The sequence below is a fragment of the Rhinatrema bivittatum genome, chromosome 10 (genome assembly GCF_901001135.1).
Source record: "Rhinatrema bivittatum chromosome 10, aRhiBiv1.1, whole genome shotgun sequence".
NCBI classification, from domain to species: domain Eukaryota; kingdom Metazoa; phylum Chordata; class Amphibia; order Gymnophiona; family Rhinatrematidae; genus Rhinatrema; species Rhinatrema bivittatum.
This window is the reverse complement of record NC_042624.1, coordinates 100,475,307-100,491,054: the sequence shown is the minus strand read 5'-3', so window position 1 is coordinate 100,491,054 and position 15,748 is coordinate 100,475,307. Positions and strand designations below refer to the sequence as shown.

Below are 15,748 nucleotides of genomic sequence, written 5' to 3'. Positions count from 1 at the left end.
ATAAACACAATTTAATGTATTTTGTGTTTTATGTACATTTATTCCAGTGCATGCATATCTTCACAGAATTATTGTAGATGTCACAATGCTAAATGCAACGTACATCAAAACTCAGAATCTCATTTTTATAAATAGTGTAATAGTATTTTATTCTCTAATTTCCCCTGAGGTTGGGAGATTGTCGGTGAGACTGTCATGCCACCTGAAAACTGAAACTTTCATGCATAAAAAGGTAGCAGCTGTGGCCTACCTCCTGAGATCCTAGTTTGCTTTTCCTGCATCATAAGCTAGGTAACATTTTATACGAGGGGACAGCGAGGGCAGCTCTGCCATTTTTTATGCTTGATCGTAATCTTACAGCCGTACAGTATGCAGGAGTCAATACTCTGAAAAGCATATTTATAGACAAAATCATGATTTCTTTCACATCACACATCTCATAAGAAGTCTGCCTTCTTCTATTTGTCACAACTGATTTTAAAATATATTTGTCAGCCTACTACATTACTGTCCTATGCTTTTAAAACTGTTAATCTGTTTTATACTTTGTTACAACTGGTTGAGCAGCATCTTTAGGAAATGTGAACAAAAATATAGAAATATTTTTTTTTTTGCACTAGCTAATTGTGGAGCTACATATTTAAGGATCAGCAGATACTAAAGCCATGGGGACTCCTGCCCATCCTCTGCCTCATTCCATAGGAAGCAGTGGAGCTCTTGGAAAGCCGAGAACAATAGTAGCTTGTTTGTTTACTTACAAATGCAGGAACTTTTTTTTTTTTTTTTTGGAGAAAGTATTCCAAGTTTTCTTCTGTCCAACAGGAAAACATTAATAGAAACACATGCAGGAAAAGGCAGAAATCTTGAAGTACAGCCAAAACGTACTTAGAAGACATGCTGTATCTTAAGTAAATCACCCGAGAATACTCTGGGAATGTGTTTCTTTTTAACAAGGTCGTTCATTCAGTAAATTGGAACAGAGCACTCCAGGAGAAAGTTTGTTACTGTGCATCAAGGCAGTGACTGACACATGCTCAGAGAATCTGCTGTATAGGCAGGAGTTGTTTGCAAGTATAAAAGAATCCTTTGCCGGCTCTGTCAGACATTTATGGTATCTTTTTTTTTTTTTTGCTCTCTGATGGGGGCCCTCTGATATTTTTGGGTTCCAGGTACTAAATCTGGATACCTCTGTCTTGGCAGCAATTATTAAATTCATGTAGTGATTTCAAAGTATAATGAAATCTCCTTTAACTTAACAGGAATCCCAGCGGGCATTAAGGAGGTAAATCTAAAGCCGCAGCAAGAACAATTGATTTAGTGGACAAATATAATTAAATTAAGTTTTATAGTAGCTAATAAAATAAAACATATGGGGTAGATATTTAGAAATATCCTGTTAAATAAGTAAGGCTTTTCTGGTTGAACTTACAAGGGATATTCAGCAGCACGGCTAAGCTGCTGAATATTTCTAACTAAATAAGTTACTAGTTAGCTGGATAAGTTTTATCCAGCTAACTTTAGACCTGCTATTGAGTAGGTCTGACTTATCTGGTTGACTTAAATATCAATATTTATCCAGCTAAATTAACCAGATAAGTAGCTCCTTCCCGGAAAGCCCATATCCTGCCTACAACTTATCCGACTAAATACTTAGCTGGATAGGTACTTATCCGATTAAATGGTAGTCGCTGAATGGGACCAGATATTCAGCTGCCACCGCTTAGCCAGTTAAGTCCCTACTTATCCAGCTAAGTAGCACTGAGTATCAGCTTCATAGGGTACTAAAGGCAATAACAAATCCCTGTAATAAAGAAAGCAGAAAAATTTTAAAAGTAGCAATTTAATAGGGTCATTCATCAAAAAGCATTATGGTGTTTACACATGCGATAATCATATTATCGTTCAGTGTGAATGCAAAGTTTTAGAAGGGGCGGGATCGGGGAGGGGTTTGGGCGGGATTAATTAAAATGAGAGGCAATATTGCACAGTGCGATAGGAGAACGCAGGCTATCGTACGGTTTTAATGCCAGAAATAACTACACCTTTTTTCCTGGCGTTAAGCTGTGCGATATGCCCGAAATGGCCATAAATCAATTTGCGATAAATTTTGCAGATTGCATTTCGGCCATTTCTGGGCTTGGAAGGGGAGAGGGAGTGGAGTGGAGTATAGAGGTAGAGGTAGAGAGAGAGAGAGAGAGAGAGAGAGATCCTCTGGGGAGGCCTTCACAGTATTAGTCTATTTATATGACTACAGGAGGGCCAGCTAATAGCTTGAGGTGAGGTGTTGGTGGTGGTTTAGGGTTTAGGGGCCAGTTTTACATGCAGAGTGAGACATACGAACTGCACAGTACACCTCAGTGAAGATTTGATGTCATTTGGAGTGAGGAAAGTCTCACAAAGATGAGATTTCTACTATATTATCTCACCCTAGTTTGATGGTTCCCTGTTATAGAGACCATCAAGCTAGGGCGAGAGACCATTGTAGAAATCTCATCTTTGTGAGACTTTCCTCACTCCAAATGACGTCAAATCTTCACCGAGGTGTACTGTGCAGTTCGTACGTCTCACTCTGCATGTAAAACTGGCCCCTAAACCCTAAACCACCACCAACACCTCACCTCACGCTTTTAGCTGGCCCTCTAGAGATATAAATAGTTGACTATTGTGAGGGCCTTATAAATAGTGTGTTTTCTCTCTCTCTCTCTCATGCATTTTGATGAATCTAGGGGTAAGTCTGCTGAAATTTGGTTTAGATAACTTGATTTAAGCAGCTTTTTTAAGTGTCATTTTATTTTACGATTATATGATTTTTTAAAAATATATTTGTATGTGTATGCATCTTTTATGAATATACTGTAACAGGACAGTTTTCAAACCATTATCCAGGTAAACCTTTTAGTTGGAAATTCCCTCCCCCCCCCCATATCTCACTAAGTGAGCTTCTCAGCATTCATTTTTTTATCGGTATGGCAGAGGGGGAGGATGGAGCCAGCAGAAAGCACCACGCACAATTTTGAAATCCTTCACCACTTTGCAAAGCAAGGGGTATTTTGCATAGGCCGCCGGCGCGCGCAAGTCCTGGGGCTTCGTAAAAGGGATGGGAGGGGGCATGTCCGGGGGCGTGTCGGCAGGCCGGGGGTGTGTCTGGGGCATGTCCGGGGTCAGGGGGCGGTCCAGGGCGGGTCCGGGGGGGTGGTGATGGTTCGGGGGCGGGCCGGGAGGGCGGTCCCGAGTCCCCTGGCACTGCGGCCTGTGCCGGGGGATGCCAAGGCGGCGCACGCAAGTTACGCCTGCCTCAAGCAGGCGTAACTTGCATAACAAAGGTAGGGTGGGGATTTAGGTAGGGCTGGGGGATGGGTTAGATAGGGGAAGGGAGGGGAAGGTGGGGGGACGCGGAAGGAAAGTTCCCTCCAAGGCCGCTCCGATTTCGGAGCGGCCTTGGAGGGAACGGAGGCAGGCTGCACAGCTCGGCGCGTGCAGGCTGCCGATTTTGCGCAGCCTTGCGCAAGCCGACCCTGGATTTTATAAGATACGCGCGGCTACGCGTGTATCTTATAAAATCCGGCGTACTTTTTTTAAGATCTACCTCCAAGTGCGAAGTTGTATAACCATGACACCTGCTGTTTTGATACTTGAGAAGTTCAACATTTGCAGAGGATTTTAAAACTATAGTCTCTTGTTGTTGCACTTTGTTATTATTATATTATAAGCATGAATGAGAGAATGTGTTTCGGCTGAAGAACTAGATAAAAACTAATCCAAAGAGTTCAGCCAAAAGTGACCTCAGGTTCTACTTTAAATTTGAATATGATCCAAAAACTTAATGCAAGCTGTTATCAGCATCTCCCAGTCCATGTCCTCTGGAGTGCAAGAATTAATCTCTGTCATACTTCAGGCTAGTCAGACTTCTTAGTCTGTGAAAATCAAAATTTATAAGATACGGTTTTACTATTGCATTTAGAGCTTAAACCAGTGTTTTCCAACCAGTGTGCCTTCACATTTTATCAGGTGTGCCACGGAAAAGTCACCACTGCCTGATGCTCAGGACCTCACAGCAACCAGAGTCACCAGTGATGGCTCTTAAATATGTAGGACAGGGGTGGGCAACTCCAGTCCTCAGCCACAAACAGGCCAGGTTTTCAGGATATATAAAATAAATATGCATAAGAGAGAGATTTGCATGCTTTGCCTCCAATGTATGCAAATCTATCTCATGCAAATTAATTGTGGATATCCTGCAAAACTGACCTGTTTGTGGCTTTCAAGGACCGGAGTTGGTCACTCCTGATGTAGGTGCTCCTTTCTGAGAGCATGTGCCGTCATGCATGCCTTCTCTTCCTAGCTACAGCATGAGCCCTAGAGTGTGGTAATTAAGGGCAGCATATAAGGCATGGATGGCCAGGCCTCAGAAGGTGCACCCACGCTATCTCCTCATCTTTCCCTTACTGAGCTTCCTCGTTTGGGTCCTTCCAGCCTGTCTTATCCCTAGACTGAGTGATACATGGAGAGCACGCACTAGATGTGACTCACTCTTGGGGCTGGTGCAAGAATATTTGGCACCCCAGACAAACCTTTGGTCATTCACCCACCCTTCTTCAACTTGACTATTGGTGGCAGTGCTCCCTCCTATTAGCAGCAGAGGCTCCAGCACAGTGCTCCCTTCTTTGATGCTGTTGGCTCTGGTACAGCACCACTCTAAACCTCATCCTGGCAGAATTTTGCCACCCCCAAAATCTTGGTGTGCTTGGGACTGCCTAGTTTGCCTAATAGAAGCACCGGCCCTGTTCACTCTGGCTATTTGGGCCAGCAGCAGTGAAGGAGTTCTGACAGCCACGTGTGGCAGCCAAGGTAACCACCTAACTGAGCCCTTTGCCCGCATCGCACTGATTTCTCCCTTCTCCCACACTTGCATGTAGCGGTAACTAATCCATTCTGGTGATTTTGTCTCTCTCTTCCCCCTCTCTCCCTTTTGTTTTAAAATTTGAAAGAGACTGGTGGGGCTTTCAGTGCTACCCTAGCTCTTCTTTTGGCCATACGAGTCCTCGCCACATCCACATTACCTGTCCCATGGAGGCTGGGGTGCCACATAACATTTTTTGTTAATGGTAGGTAAGTCCTGGGCCTGAAGAGATCGTGAAATAATGGCCAAAATAATTTATTACAGTTCTGGAATGGAGATTTTCTTTGCATGGCTGTTCTGGTAACTATATGCGTCTGAGACAAGTTTTCATTGCCACAGATCTAAGCCAAAGCAAGAAAGAGCTAGAGCTGTCAATCAAAGGCATGCAAGCGTTGTACGGTTTTAGGCGGAAGTTCATCTGTTCCATCTTTTGGATAAAATTTGAAGCCTGGGGGGCGAGATCCAAGCCTTTCAAGTTTCCCAGGCTTGGCACCTGGTTCACATCACTGGGGTATTATCCAATGAGAGCTGCATCGTCATAACCCTCTGATAAATTCAGGAGCTCTTTAACTTGAAGGGCAGATTTAATGGCTGCACAAAACTATGACAATGCTATTTCTCCATCTTTAGGTGTGCAAATTTATGCATTGGGCAGATCTAGTGCCATTTCAGATTTGCATAGTCCAAGAAATTTGCAGCATATTTGCAGATTCCCCCCCCCCCCCAACAAATAGATCCGTAATAATTTTAAGAAAAGATTCTGTTGTATGAGGCTTCAGTTTGATGCACACAAAATCCATTGCATAGACAAATTCTCATAATCTTGAGGGGAAATTTTATGATTTTTTCCCTTGGCTGTGCATGAGGATTTTTTTCCCACATTCAGCTGACCTGCACTCCTATTTGCACTGCATTCTTTCACAAGGAAATGCCAGTCTTCAAAACTCATGGGCTGGTTTTATGTAGATACATCTTATGTGCAGTGAGGTTGCTATAAAGGCACAGATTTCTGTGGAGATTTGAATAAAGTGTTTGGATGTCAGTGGGCAATCTAATAATGATTCTGTGTAACACTGTAGAATTACCAGTGAGCAGATGAAAAGTCTATGCAGAATTCTTAGGGACCTTCGTTTTCAGTTTTTATTTGATGTTATCTAGGAATTTCAACATGATAAAAAGAAATCAGTGTAAAACATTACTTTGTTATAATACACAGGTGGAAAAAACAGTGAAAAAGTCATTTTTACTCTAATTTTTTTTATCTCATTGAAATCCCAAAGAAAAATAAAATAAAAACTGAAAATGAAGGTCCCTGGGAATTCTGCAGTGTAGATTGCTATAGTTGTATGAAATCTACATTAATAAACATTTTAACGCTGCTCTTTTAAGTGCTGTAGCAGCATGGCATAGTTATTCTAGAATAAGACTAAATATTTATTTTAATTGTTACCCAAATAGGGATGTGTGTGTGTGTGTGCGCGCGCCCGCTAGAATGAATGACAAAGAATATAGACCAATCTTATGCCTGCTCTTTGTTTACATTGCATTTTTCCAAATAGATCAGATTTCTCATTTGAAGAATCATCCATAGTTTCGCAGAAGGGCAGCGTGCTGGCTATCCCATGTAACTGCAGTGCACATGAAATCTGCGAATGCCTTGTGCCCTCTGTGAAACTGAAGAACACATATACTATGTGGGTAGAGATCACAAATGGAACAACTTCTCTTCGGTCACCTTTAATGTCTGTCAAGCCCCTGGATATAGGTAGGTGAGGCTGCATTTTGTATTTGTTTCTGTAGAAAACAGGACAACTGAACTCAACTTGTTTTATGCACAAGTCTTTGCTCTGAAATTTATATCTGAAACTTCTTTTTGTAGCCAGAAAATGACATTAGTAAAATTAAATGTAAGATTACAGTATCACTAGAAAGGGCACTTGACTCCCTCAGGAGGGAGCTTTTGATTTTTACCATGATTCATGCTGCAGTACAGCTCTGTAATTCAATGATTTCAGTGATTATTTAATGCTGTGTCTCACATACGCACACACAAACCCCTCCAGAAATTCCAAATTAACAGATTTAGATATAATCAGGATTTTAAATCATGTCATAGTACTGCTTAGATTGGTATCCTTCTGTCTCCATTGTAATGCAAAGCTGTAGCAGCTGTATTGGTTCTGGCAAAAAAACAAAACAACTGGATTCTTTCCAGTGCCTTTTTGTTTTTATTGAACCAACAGAAGAATAATTTCAAGATGTCCTGATAGATGAACTATTGATCCCTTTGTCAGATGTGACATCATGTCTGAAGATGATGCCTAATATGGTCCCAGAACCTTCAGGTGTGACATCACCTCTGAAGAAAGTACCTATATGGTCACAGGAGGTGCAGGTGTGATGTCACACGAAAAAAGGACCAGTCTGCTCTCAAAAGGTCATGTACTACATCTTAGGGTAATTTTTATATTAGCTCAATGAAAAGAATCAGTATATGTTGTAAGTATTTATAAAACCCAGGTTTATTCCATTAAAATATTTGCTGAGTTGCTTTCGGATGTGAATGTTATGTTTTATTTTGGGCTACATGCTCTGTTCTGTATGCAGTTATTGTTGTGATTTACAAACTGATAATCTGATACAGTCTAGAGAATAAACAATGGCTTTACATTTCTTTATTGCATTTTTCAGTTTAGAGCAGTTATGGATATTGTTGAAAAAGCAAATGATTATTTGTGTATATATATCCTAGATCACTGAGGTAAAAGTGTCTAATGAAAAACTGTTTGTTTTTTTTTGTGAAGCTAACAGAGCAGACAATATCCATGTCTTCAAACATGGTGCTTAATGAGTGGAGGGCTCTAGTCCTGATGGACATCAAGGCAGATCAGTGTGTGTATATGCAAAATTTCCTTCATTTGCATTAAAAAAAAAAAGAAAGAAAGTCTCTTCAAATTAATTGGGATAAAACGAAAGTGCTTTCAGTCCCATTACCCATGCAAACTAAAATCAGTTTATTTATTTAAGAAATTGATATATCACATAATAAGCAAGGCTAGGAAAACTGAGTACAATAAAACATACATAACACAAAAATAAAAACAAAAAAATAAGATAAAATATACAAAGTCATAGGCTACAACTCCATACATAGAACTACCAGACAAACCAAGGACATCAGCAGACCTGTACTTTGAGCAAAGAGATATCATAGCATCACCCTTCTGGGAACAGCCAGTTTTTCACTCGTTTATGGAACTTCAAATAGTTGAATTCAGATCATGTATCACACAGAAGACTGTTCCACAAACTAGGAGCCTAAGATGAAAAAGCTCTCACTATAATAATGTTTTTTAAATGCATACATTTCCTAGAAATTGTTCAGAATGAGTGATTCTGGTATTTGCTCTTTGGAGCTTTAAAGTGGTGTTTTCTCTTATGTAGTCTTTAACTAGAAGATGAAATGGTTACCATTTGCAGTTCTTCTGACTCTTATGGCTTGTAACCCATAATTCCTGTTTCCTGGGTTATGCTGCTGTGAGAAAAGCCGCCTGCAAGTTGTGGTGGTTTCTGGTAAAAAGCAATTAAGAGAACAATTTTTTTTGAAAGCCATTTACTCAGGTAAATTTGACATGGTTGAAAACTGCCCTCTGTCTGTCTAAAAGTATGCAATGGGCTTTCACAGTGCACACACTTTGAGCCGGGTTAACGAGAGACATTCCCGGAGGTGTGGGAGAGGAAAGTGGGTGTGTGTGTGGGATTTTCAGAAGCCTGCACATTGTTTTCTTAGGGTTCTGGCTCTTTTAAAACAAAAGGGAAGCCATGACGGACATGTTTATGTTTAGCTTTGTGGTGTTTCCCTTCTGAAATGACATTTAAAAAATACAACAAAACAAACAAAATGTTTCGTTTACTTGCTGTCGATATAGCACGTGTTAAAGCAACAGAAGCAAAATGAAACGGGGGGAAAAAAAGCAAAATAAATAAAAGATGAAACAAACAAAAAGATATGAACCTGTTTCCATTTTTACCCTTCTTTCTGACTTCCCCTCCTACCCCCACTGCCGGCTAGCAGTGCATTGTACAGATCAGTTCCTCTTCTACTTTCATCGATTCAAACAGCATAAAATCTTCAGTGATGGCAACTTTGCTGTTCGTATCTCCTACTGTGTATGTAAACCACCCCCCCCCCCCCAATCTCCACACCGAGTTAAAAGTGGTATAAATAGTAAAGTTGGCTACAATATGGCTAATAAATGAGGTAAGACTTTATACAGTCAGAGCTGTTGGTAAATCAGACAACCCACTAGTAACTATACCAACATGTACCTAACCATGAACTAAATTAAGACGCACACTGCACTTATGACCATCTTACTAGGCATCATCGTATTGAGCTATCGCTTTTTACACTCTGCCTTATATTTAATCATAGGGCATTTAGTTGGAAAATCCCATACAGTCCTTTTTTTTAAGTTTTTTTATGCGATTAAAATAGTGAAGGACTTAACTTGATATTTAAACAAATTCTTGACAGTCCTTGTAGTCCCGACTTAAGACAAATAACCTGACACGGTTCTGTGTTTCGGACTGCTGACAATTCGGCAAGTCCTTTCTCAAGGGTGATATTTGGTTTGTATTGAAAGATGGCGCTCCAGCGTTTTTTGTTTCAGATAATGATGATTTAATCCATCGCGATGGATTAAATTCCATTTGCACTAATACTGATGGTATTTGTTCCTATGCAAAGAGTTGATAAGGATAATTTATTTAGCACTTTAAAAATTATAAAAGAGAACATAATATATCCTCCTTTTTTGTATTGAGGGAACAAATTTATGCCATATAATAAACCTGAAAGTTTAAGTGAGTTGGGCTAATCAGGCGTGTATAAAGTTGAAATATTCTTTCTAAATTAATACATCCTGTCAAAGTATTGTAATTTCTTTTCAAAAACATAAAAAGTGGAAAATAGGATGGAGATGATTGCAAACAGTTTTTATAATATTCCATAGTAATAATGTATATGGCAACAGAATGGGGAATTAAGTGCTACCAAATGACCTTAGTATGCAATATATACCTGAAATATACTGAGGAAGTCTTGCACCTCTTTACTTATCCCTGGGGAATGGGGAAAATGTTTGCAAATGCTTTTCCTGTACTGCATAAAAACACTTCTTTGTGGTTAACATTTGGTGCTCTATGCGATTTCCCAAGGCTTAGCAGTGTGTCTGCATGAGTGGTGGGACTGAGTGCAAGAGCGTGAGTGAGTTGGCTCATGGGTTCAGGGTGGGTCCAGATAGTGCATTTTTCAATAGAATGATTGTGAGAAAGAAGAATAAATGAGCAAAGGGGCTGGATAGTGTGTTGTGATTCTTGTGCAAAAGGTTAGGATCTAGCAAGACAGCTATGCAGCAGCCACATACTACAATGTGCTGCAGCCATTACGGCACTGTCTCTTTAAAAGAGGCCAGAAATGGCTTCAAACGGGACTCTTTTTTTTTTTCTTCTTTTTCCGCCTGAGACCTTTTTCTCAGTCCATTCCAATGGAATTGGATAGAGTGAAAGGAAACAGTGTGGCATGAGGTGGGCTCCATGATTTTCCATGAGAGGAAAATAAAATAATTAAAAAAAAAAAAAAGTACCTTTTTCCTCCCATTGTAAATAGTGGAAGCTAAACAGACAAACAGAAAGCCTGCTGAATGTACTCCTGCTCTGAGTTGGAATAAATATTCTTGAAGTAGAGGCCCTGAGAAGGTGCATAAAGCTTTAGGAGGGAACAGAGGCACAGAGAAGCCTAATATTGGAGAAGAGGGGCAGTCATAGAGGAGTGGCCTAATGGTTAGATGAGTGGGCTGGGAAGCAAGGGTCAAATCCCACATCTCCTTGAGCAAGTCACTTCACCCTCCATTGTGTCAATAATAAACTTAGATTGTGAGCCTTCTGGGGCAGGGAATTACCTGCTTCTAACTCTCCTAGAGCTCAGGCCTTGGATAGTCAAGTCATTAAATCCAGTCCTTCACCTGAACACTCCAGCTCTTGCAAATAACTTTTGCAGCACTTGAAAATGCACTGAATAGCAACTGAATATTCCCAAATATTATAGTAGATATTTGAGAAAACGTGATATTCATCTGCTATTTGCCTCCTGGAGTCCACGGCCTTCATAGTGAATCAACCCCCATAGCCCAGTGGTATTCATGTGTGGTCCTCGAGGGTTGCAAACAGGTCAGGTTTTCAGGATATCCCTAACGAATATGCATGAGAAAGATTTGTGTGCACACTGCGTCAACTGTATACAAATCTATCTCCTGCATATTCGTTAGGGATATCCTGAAAACCTGACCTGTTTGTGGTCCTTGAAGACTGGAAGTGAATTCCAGTCTTCAAGGGCAACCCAGTGTTTCTCAGACTTAGCCTGGGGGATCTCAGCCAGTCGGGTTTTCAGGATATACAATGGAGACAGTGTTTGCAAATCTATTTCATGCATATTCATTGTGGATATCCTGAAAACCTTACTGACTGGGGGTCCCCCAGGACAGGTTTGGGAACCACTGCACGAGCTTATACAGAAAGGATGGAGTTTGCCTGTCAGACACTGGGGCAAATGCACTTAATGCAGAATTGCAAACTGCATTTGAGACTCGTTTAAGGGGGAAGTAAGTTTAGTTATGGGGCTGCAGCTAAAGAACCAAATGGAAGAACAAAAGGGCAAATGGGAGTTTTTATTATTGTCACTCGTACTTCTGAGATCTAACACAGTCATTCATCAAAATGCATCAGGGCATTATCGCAGGCGGGCATTAGGGCCCTAACGCTCGCGATAACGCCACAACGCATGCATTATTTTTCACATCTCATGATGCGAATGCAAATTTTGAAAATGTATCCAAAGGGGAGATGTTTGGGCAGAGTTTATGAAAATGAGGGGTGTTTAACGTTGCATGTGATAGTGTAACGCACGTTATTGCTGGAAATAACTACACCTTTTTTCCTGGCGATATACCCAAACCGGGATTTGCGATATTTATCGAATCCCGTTTTGGGCAGAGGGAGGGAGGAGGGAGAGAGGAGTGGAGTAGAGGTAGAGAGAGAGAGCGAGAGCCTCTGGGGTGGCACACATATTTGTCATCTATTTATACCACTGTAGGAGGGTGAGCTAGTAACCTGGGGTAAGGTTTTGGTGGTGGTCTAGGATTTTGGGGGGGCAGTTATTATGCATGGTCAGAGGTACGAATAGCACAGTAGACATCAGTGAAGATCTGATGCGATTTGGAATGAGGAAAGGTACACAAAGATGAGATTTGTACATTGTACTTTCACCCTGGCTTGATAGTACTTAGAGAAATCTCATCTTTGTATACCTTTCCTCACTCCAAATCACATCAAATCTTCACTGGTGTGTACTGTGCTGTTCGTACCTCCGACTGTGCATGTAAAACTGGCCCCAAAACTCTAGACCACAACCAAACTCTCACCTCGAGTTACTAGTTCACCTTCCTACAGTGGTATAAATAGTTGACTAATTTCAGAGCCTGCTAAAGAGTCTGAGTCTCTCTCTCTCTCTGCACTTCTCAGCTTGTGGGTGCTTTAAATACTAAATCACACAGGCTCTGGTAACTAAAAAGTTATCCTAACCATATCCTTCTTTGTTTTTTGTTTTTAAAGCACGGGCAGTATTCATGCAAAATTTGTAGCAAAATGATGAATCTAGGCCATAGTCAGCTCCAGTCATAATATACAAGTCCAAAAAAAAAAGAGCATTTGATTTGGACCTCATATGTCAATGGCTGACAGACTGCCTCAATATGTTCTTAGCTATGCCTTGTGGTTAAGTGGGTCCTGGGTGGCAGTTTGTTCAAGGTGACTGGACCCTGCAATGAGTACAACAGCAGTACAAAATTCATCAACTACTTATTGTGATGGGAGTGCAAGGAAGCAATATCTGAATGTTGGTTTCCAGGCTAGATTAAAAAACCTGCAAGTTTTGGTTTTGCCCCATTGCATGCATGGAGTTGTAGTTCGATATCACTATGAAAAGTTTAAGAACTACATCTCCATGCATGCAATGGGGCAAAACTAGGTCTAGATCTGCCATCTTGAGATTGAAATGGTTACAGCAGCAATCCTAGTCCTGGTGTTATTTTGGACACCAAGGTGGAGAGGAGGCTTGGTGAAAAGGTGGGGGGTACTGGAAGGGGGAATGGAAAGCAGACAGATTAAGGCTGTCTGGGTTGGGGAGATAATTTACAAAGCTTTTTACTGTTTATCCAGGTGAAAAGCTCAGTTGAACTTTGTTCCCCTCTCGCTACTGGTAAAAATATCCGTGTTGCTGACAGTGCCGTTACTTTTTACCCACATCAGAGTGGTAGGGAATGAGTGGGACTATATCAGAGGAGGGAAATCCCTGCACATGCTTTCTGCAGGTACATTTGTGCCATCTTCAAAGGAGGTGCAGATGTGCACAGGTACCGAGTACTCCCTGTCTTCCCCCCCCCCTCCCCCACTGCCCCTCCTCCCACCAGCCGGATTTTCAAAGGGCACTCCTGCGTGGAATTTCTGTTTGAAATCATGCTGCTTATGTACCAGCGGGACCTTTAATTAAGAGATTACCCTCCTAATGAAACAAAAGCAAGTTTTGAAGAAATTTTTTTTTTTTTTTTTAAATTTCTTAACAGTGAAGCCTAACCCTCCATTTAACCTACATATGGAAATTACAGAAAGAGGTGAGCTGAAACTGTGCTGGAGCAACCCCAAGCCAATGCCTTACGAGCTTCAGTATGAAGTGAGGCGTTTGGTGAATTCTTCTGAAAATGCCTGGCAGGTAATTTTCATATTTTGTTGTTGATGTGACTTGAACAGGCAAATATAACGAGGGGCTTTCAGGGATAGAGTTAGTAATAGGCAACAGCAGGAGTAACAGTTATGATGACAAAACTTATCAGAAATCCTTCTAGAAAGGGTGATTAGTGCATCAAGCCCAATGTCTAAAGTAGTGGTTCCCTAACCTGTCATGGTGGGACCGCCCAGCCAGTTGGGTTTTTAGGATATCCTCAGGGAATATGCACAAAGAAAAATCTGCATACATTGGAAACCCTGTATATGCAAATTTTCCTCGGGCACATTCACAGGCCTGGATTTGTCAATAGGCACACTAGGCTTGTGCCTAGGGCAGCCGAAATCTTGGGGGGAGGGGGAGCAGGCTAGCTGAAAATTTGCTGCCTTCCAATAAAAATAATGTAAATTATACTAATAAATATAATGTAAAACTACTTTAGTTTCATAATGTAATTAAAAGATGGAGATGTTTGCCAATTTGCTTTCAGAATTTTTAAATTTTTGCCACAGGATCTACCCCTGAGCTGCCACAAGAAACTAGGGGAGGGGACTTTGCCTTGGACAACAGGGAAGAGGGGGATGACAGGGGGTGACAACATCAACAGTGCCTGGGGGTGCCAAAATCCTAAATCCGTCACTGCATATTCACTGTGGCTCTCTGCCAGGACACTTTTTTTTTTTTTTTTTTCCATTTTGTCTGGAACCTGAGCTTACTGCCAGTTCTTCAGTTTCTCTGGTACTCTGGAGCATGGACGATGCCGGCCGTTCCCCAGGCAGCCGCCCGTGTTGCCTGTCCAAAAGTTAGCTCTGTGTATGGTCTTTTAGTGGTCTATGCTGTATGAAGAAAAATATTACAAGTGTAGTGATTTCAATATACTTGAAAGCACTCCCGCAAAAAAAAGGTATACTTAAGGAATAATTCTGACATCCCAAGACTGCACTTGTAAAGAGTAAAACTCTTAGACTGATAAATAAGCCCCCATCTCTGAGATTGAGTGTGTGTGTATTATGCATATTTCCATACATAGCATGAAACAGAGCAGTACTCAACTTTGGTACCAAATTATTCCCGATGACGTGTTTCAGTATAAGACACTGTATATAAGTGTTTCCCAACTTCTCCTGGAAGCACATCTAACCATTTGGGTTTTCAGGATTGCCACAATGATTATGCATGAGGAAGATTTGTGTACTCTGGTGTCCAGTATAGGCAAACCTTGCTCATACATATTCATTATGGATATCCTGAAAACTCAACTGGTTAGGTGTGTCTCCAGGAGAGGGTTGAGAAACACTACTGCATATCTACATAAATAATATATATATATTTTTTGTTATTAAACAAATATGCAGATAAATTATTTTATTTGTTGGCCCAGCTATTTCCTTCTACTCCTTTGGACTGCCAGCTGCATCAGAAGTGGCCTCTGTTGGGCTACAGTGCCATGAGCCTTCATTCGCTACTATTATTTGTCATGTCTAAGGAGCTACTGGACATGCACAGAACTGCACAGATGCACATAAGAGACTGTCCCTGTTTCATGGAGTTTACAGTCTAGTCAAGACACACACACATGTCAAACAAGAGCCTGTGGGACATGTATTTATTGTAGAGAACTACTTAGGATTTAAAAGCAGCTTTGAAAAGGTACATTTTTAAACTGGATTTGAATATGGCCAGAAAAGGAGCATGGTGCATGGACTCGAAGTCTATTTATTTATTTATTTATTTATTTAAAATTTTTATAGACCGACATTCATCAGGGATATCACATCGGTTCACATTGTAACGCAAACAGATGCCTGGGGAGGCGTTTTACATCGAACAGAGTTATATCAACAATTTATAACAAATTAACAAAAGAACAGTTGAGGGGGGGGTAAGAGGGGGAATATAAGGAGGGGAAAGTAACATTGAATGTTAAATGTTAAGAATAGGCTTTACTAATATATATAAAATAAAATAATATTATAACAGTATATACATATCCAATATGAGGCGATGAT

The 15,748-nt window shown here is 40.8% G+C and overlaps 1 protein-coding gene across 8 annotated transcripts in view; it reads left to right on the top strand.

Moving 5' to 3' along the window:
• The window catches only part of LEPR (leptin receptor), a 147,877-nt gene that overhangs the window by 47,500 nt on the left and 84,629 nt on the right, over positions 1-15,748 (top strand). For all 8 annotated transcript variants that reach the window (XM_029617720.1, XM_029617722.1, XM_029617721.1 and 5 more), the window contains 2 exons: positions 6,460-6,665; positions 13,582-13,727. In XM_029617720.1, coding sequence (XP_029473580.1) covers positions 6,460-6,665; positions 13,582-13,727 — 352 coding nt within the window. The remainder of the gene's footprint in view (positions 1-6,459; positions 6,666-13,581; positions 13,728-15,748) is intronic.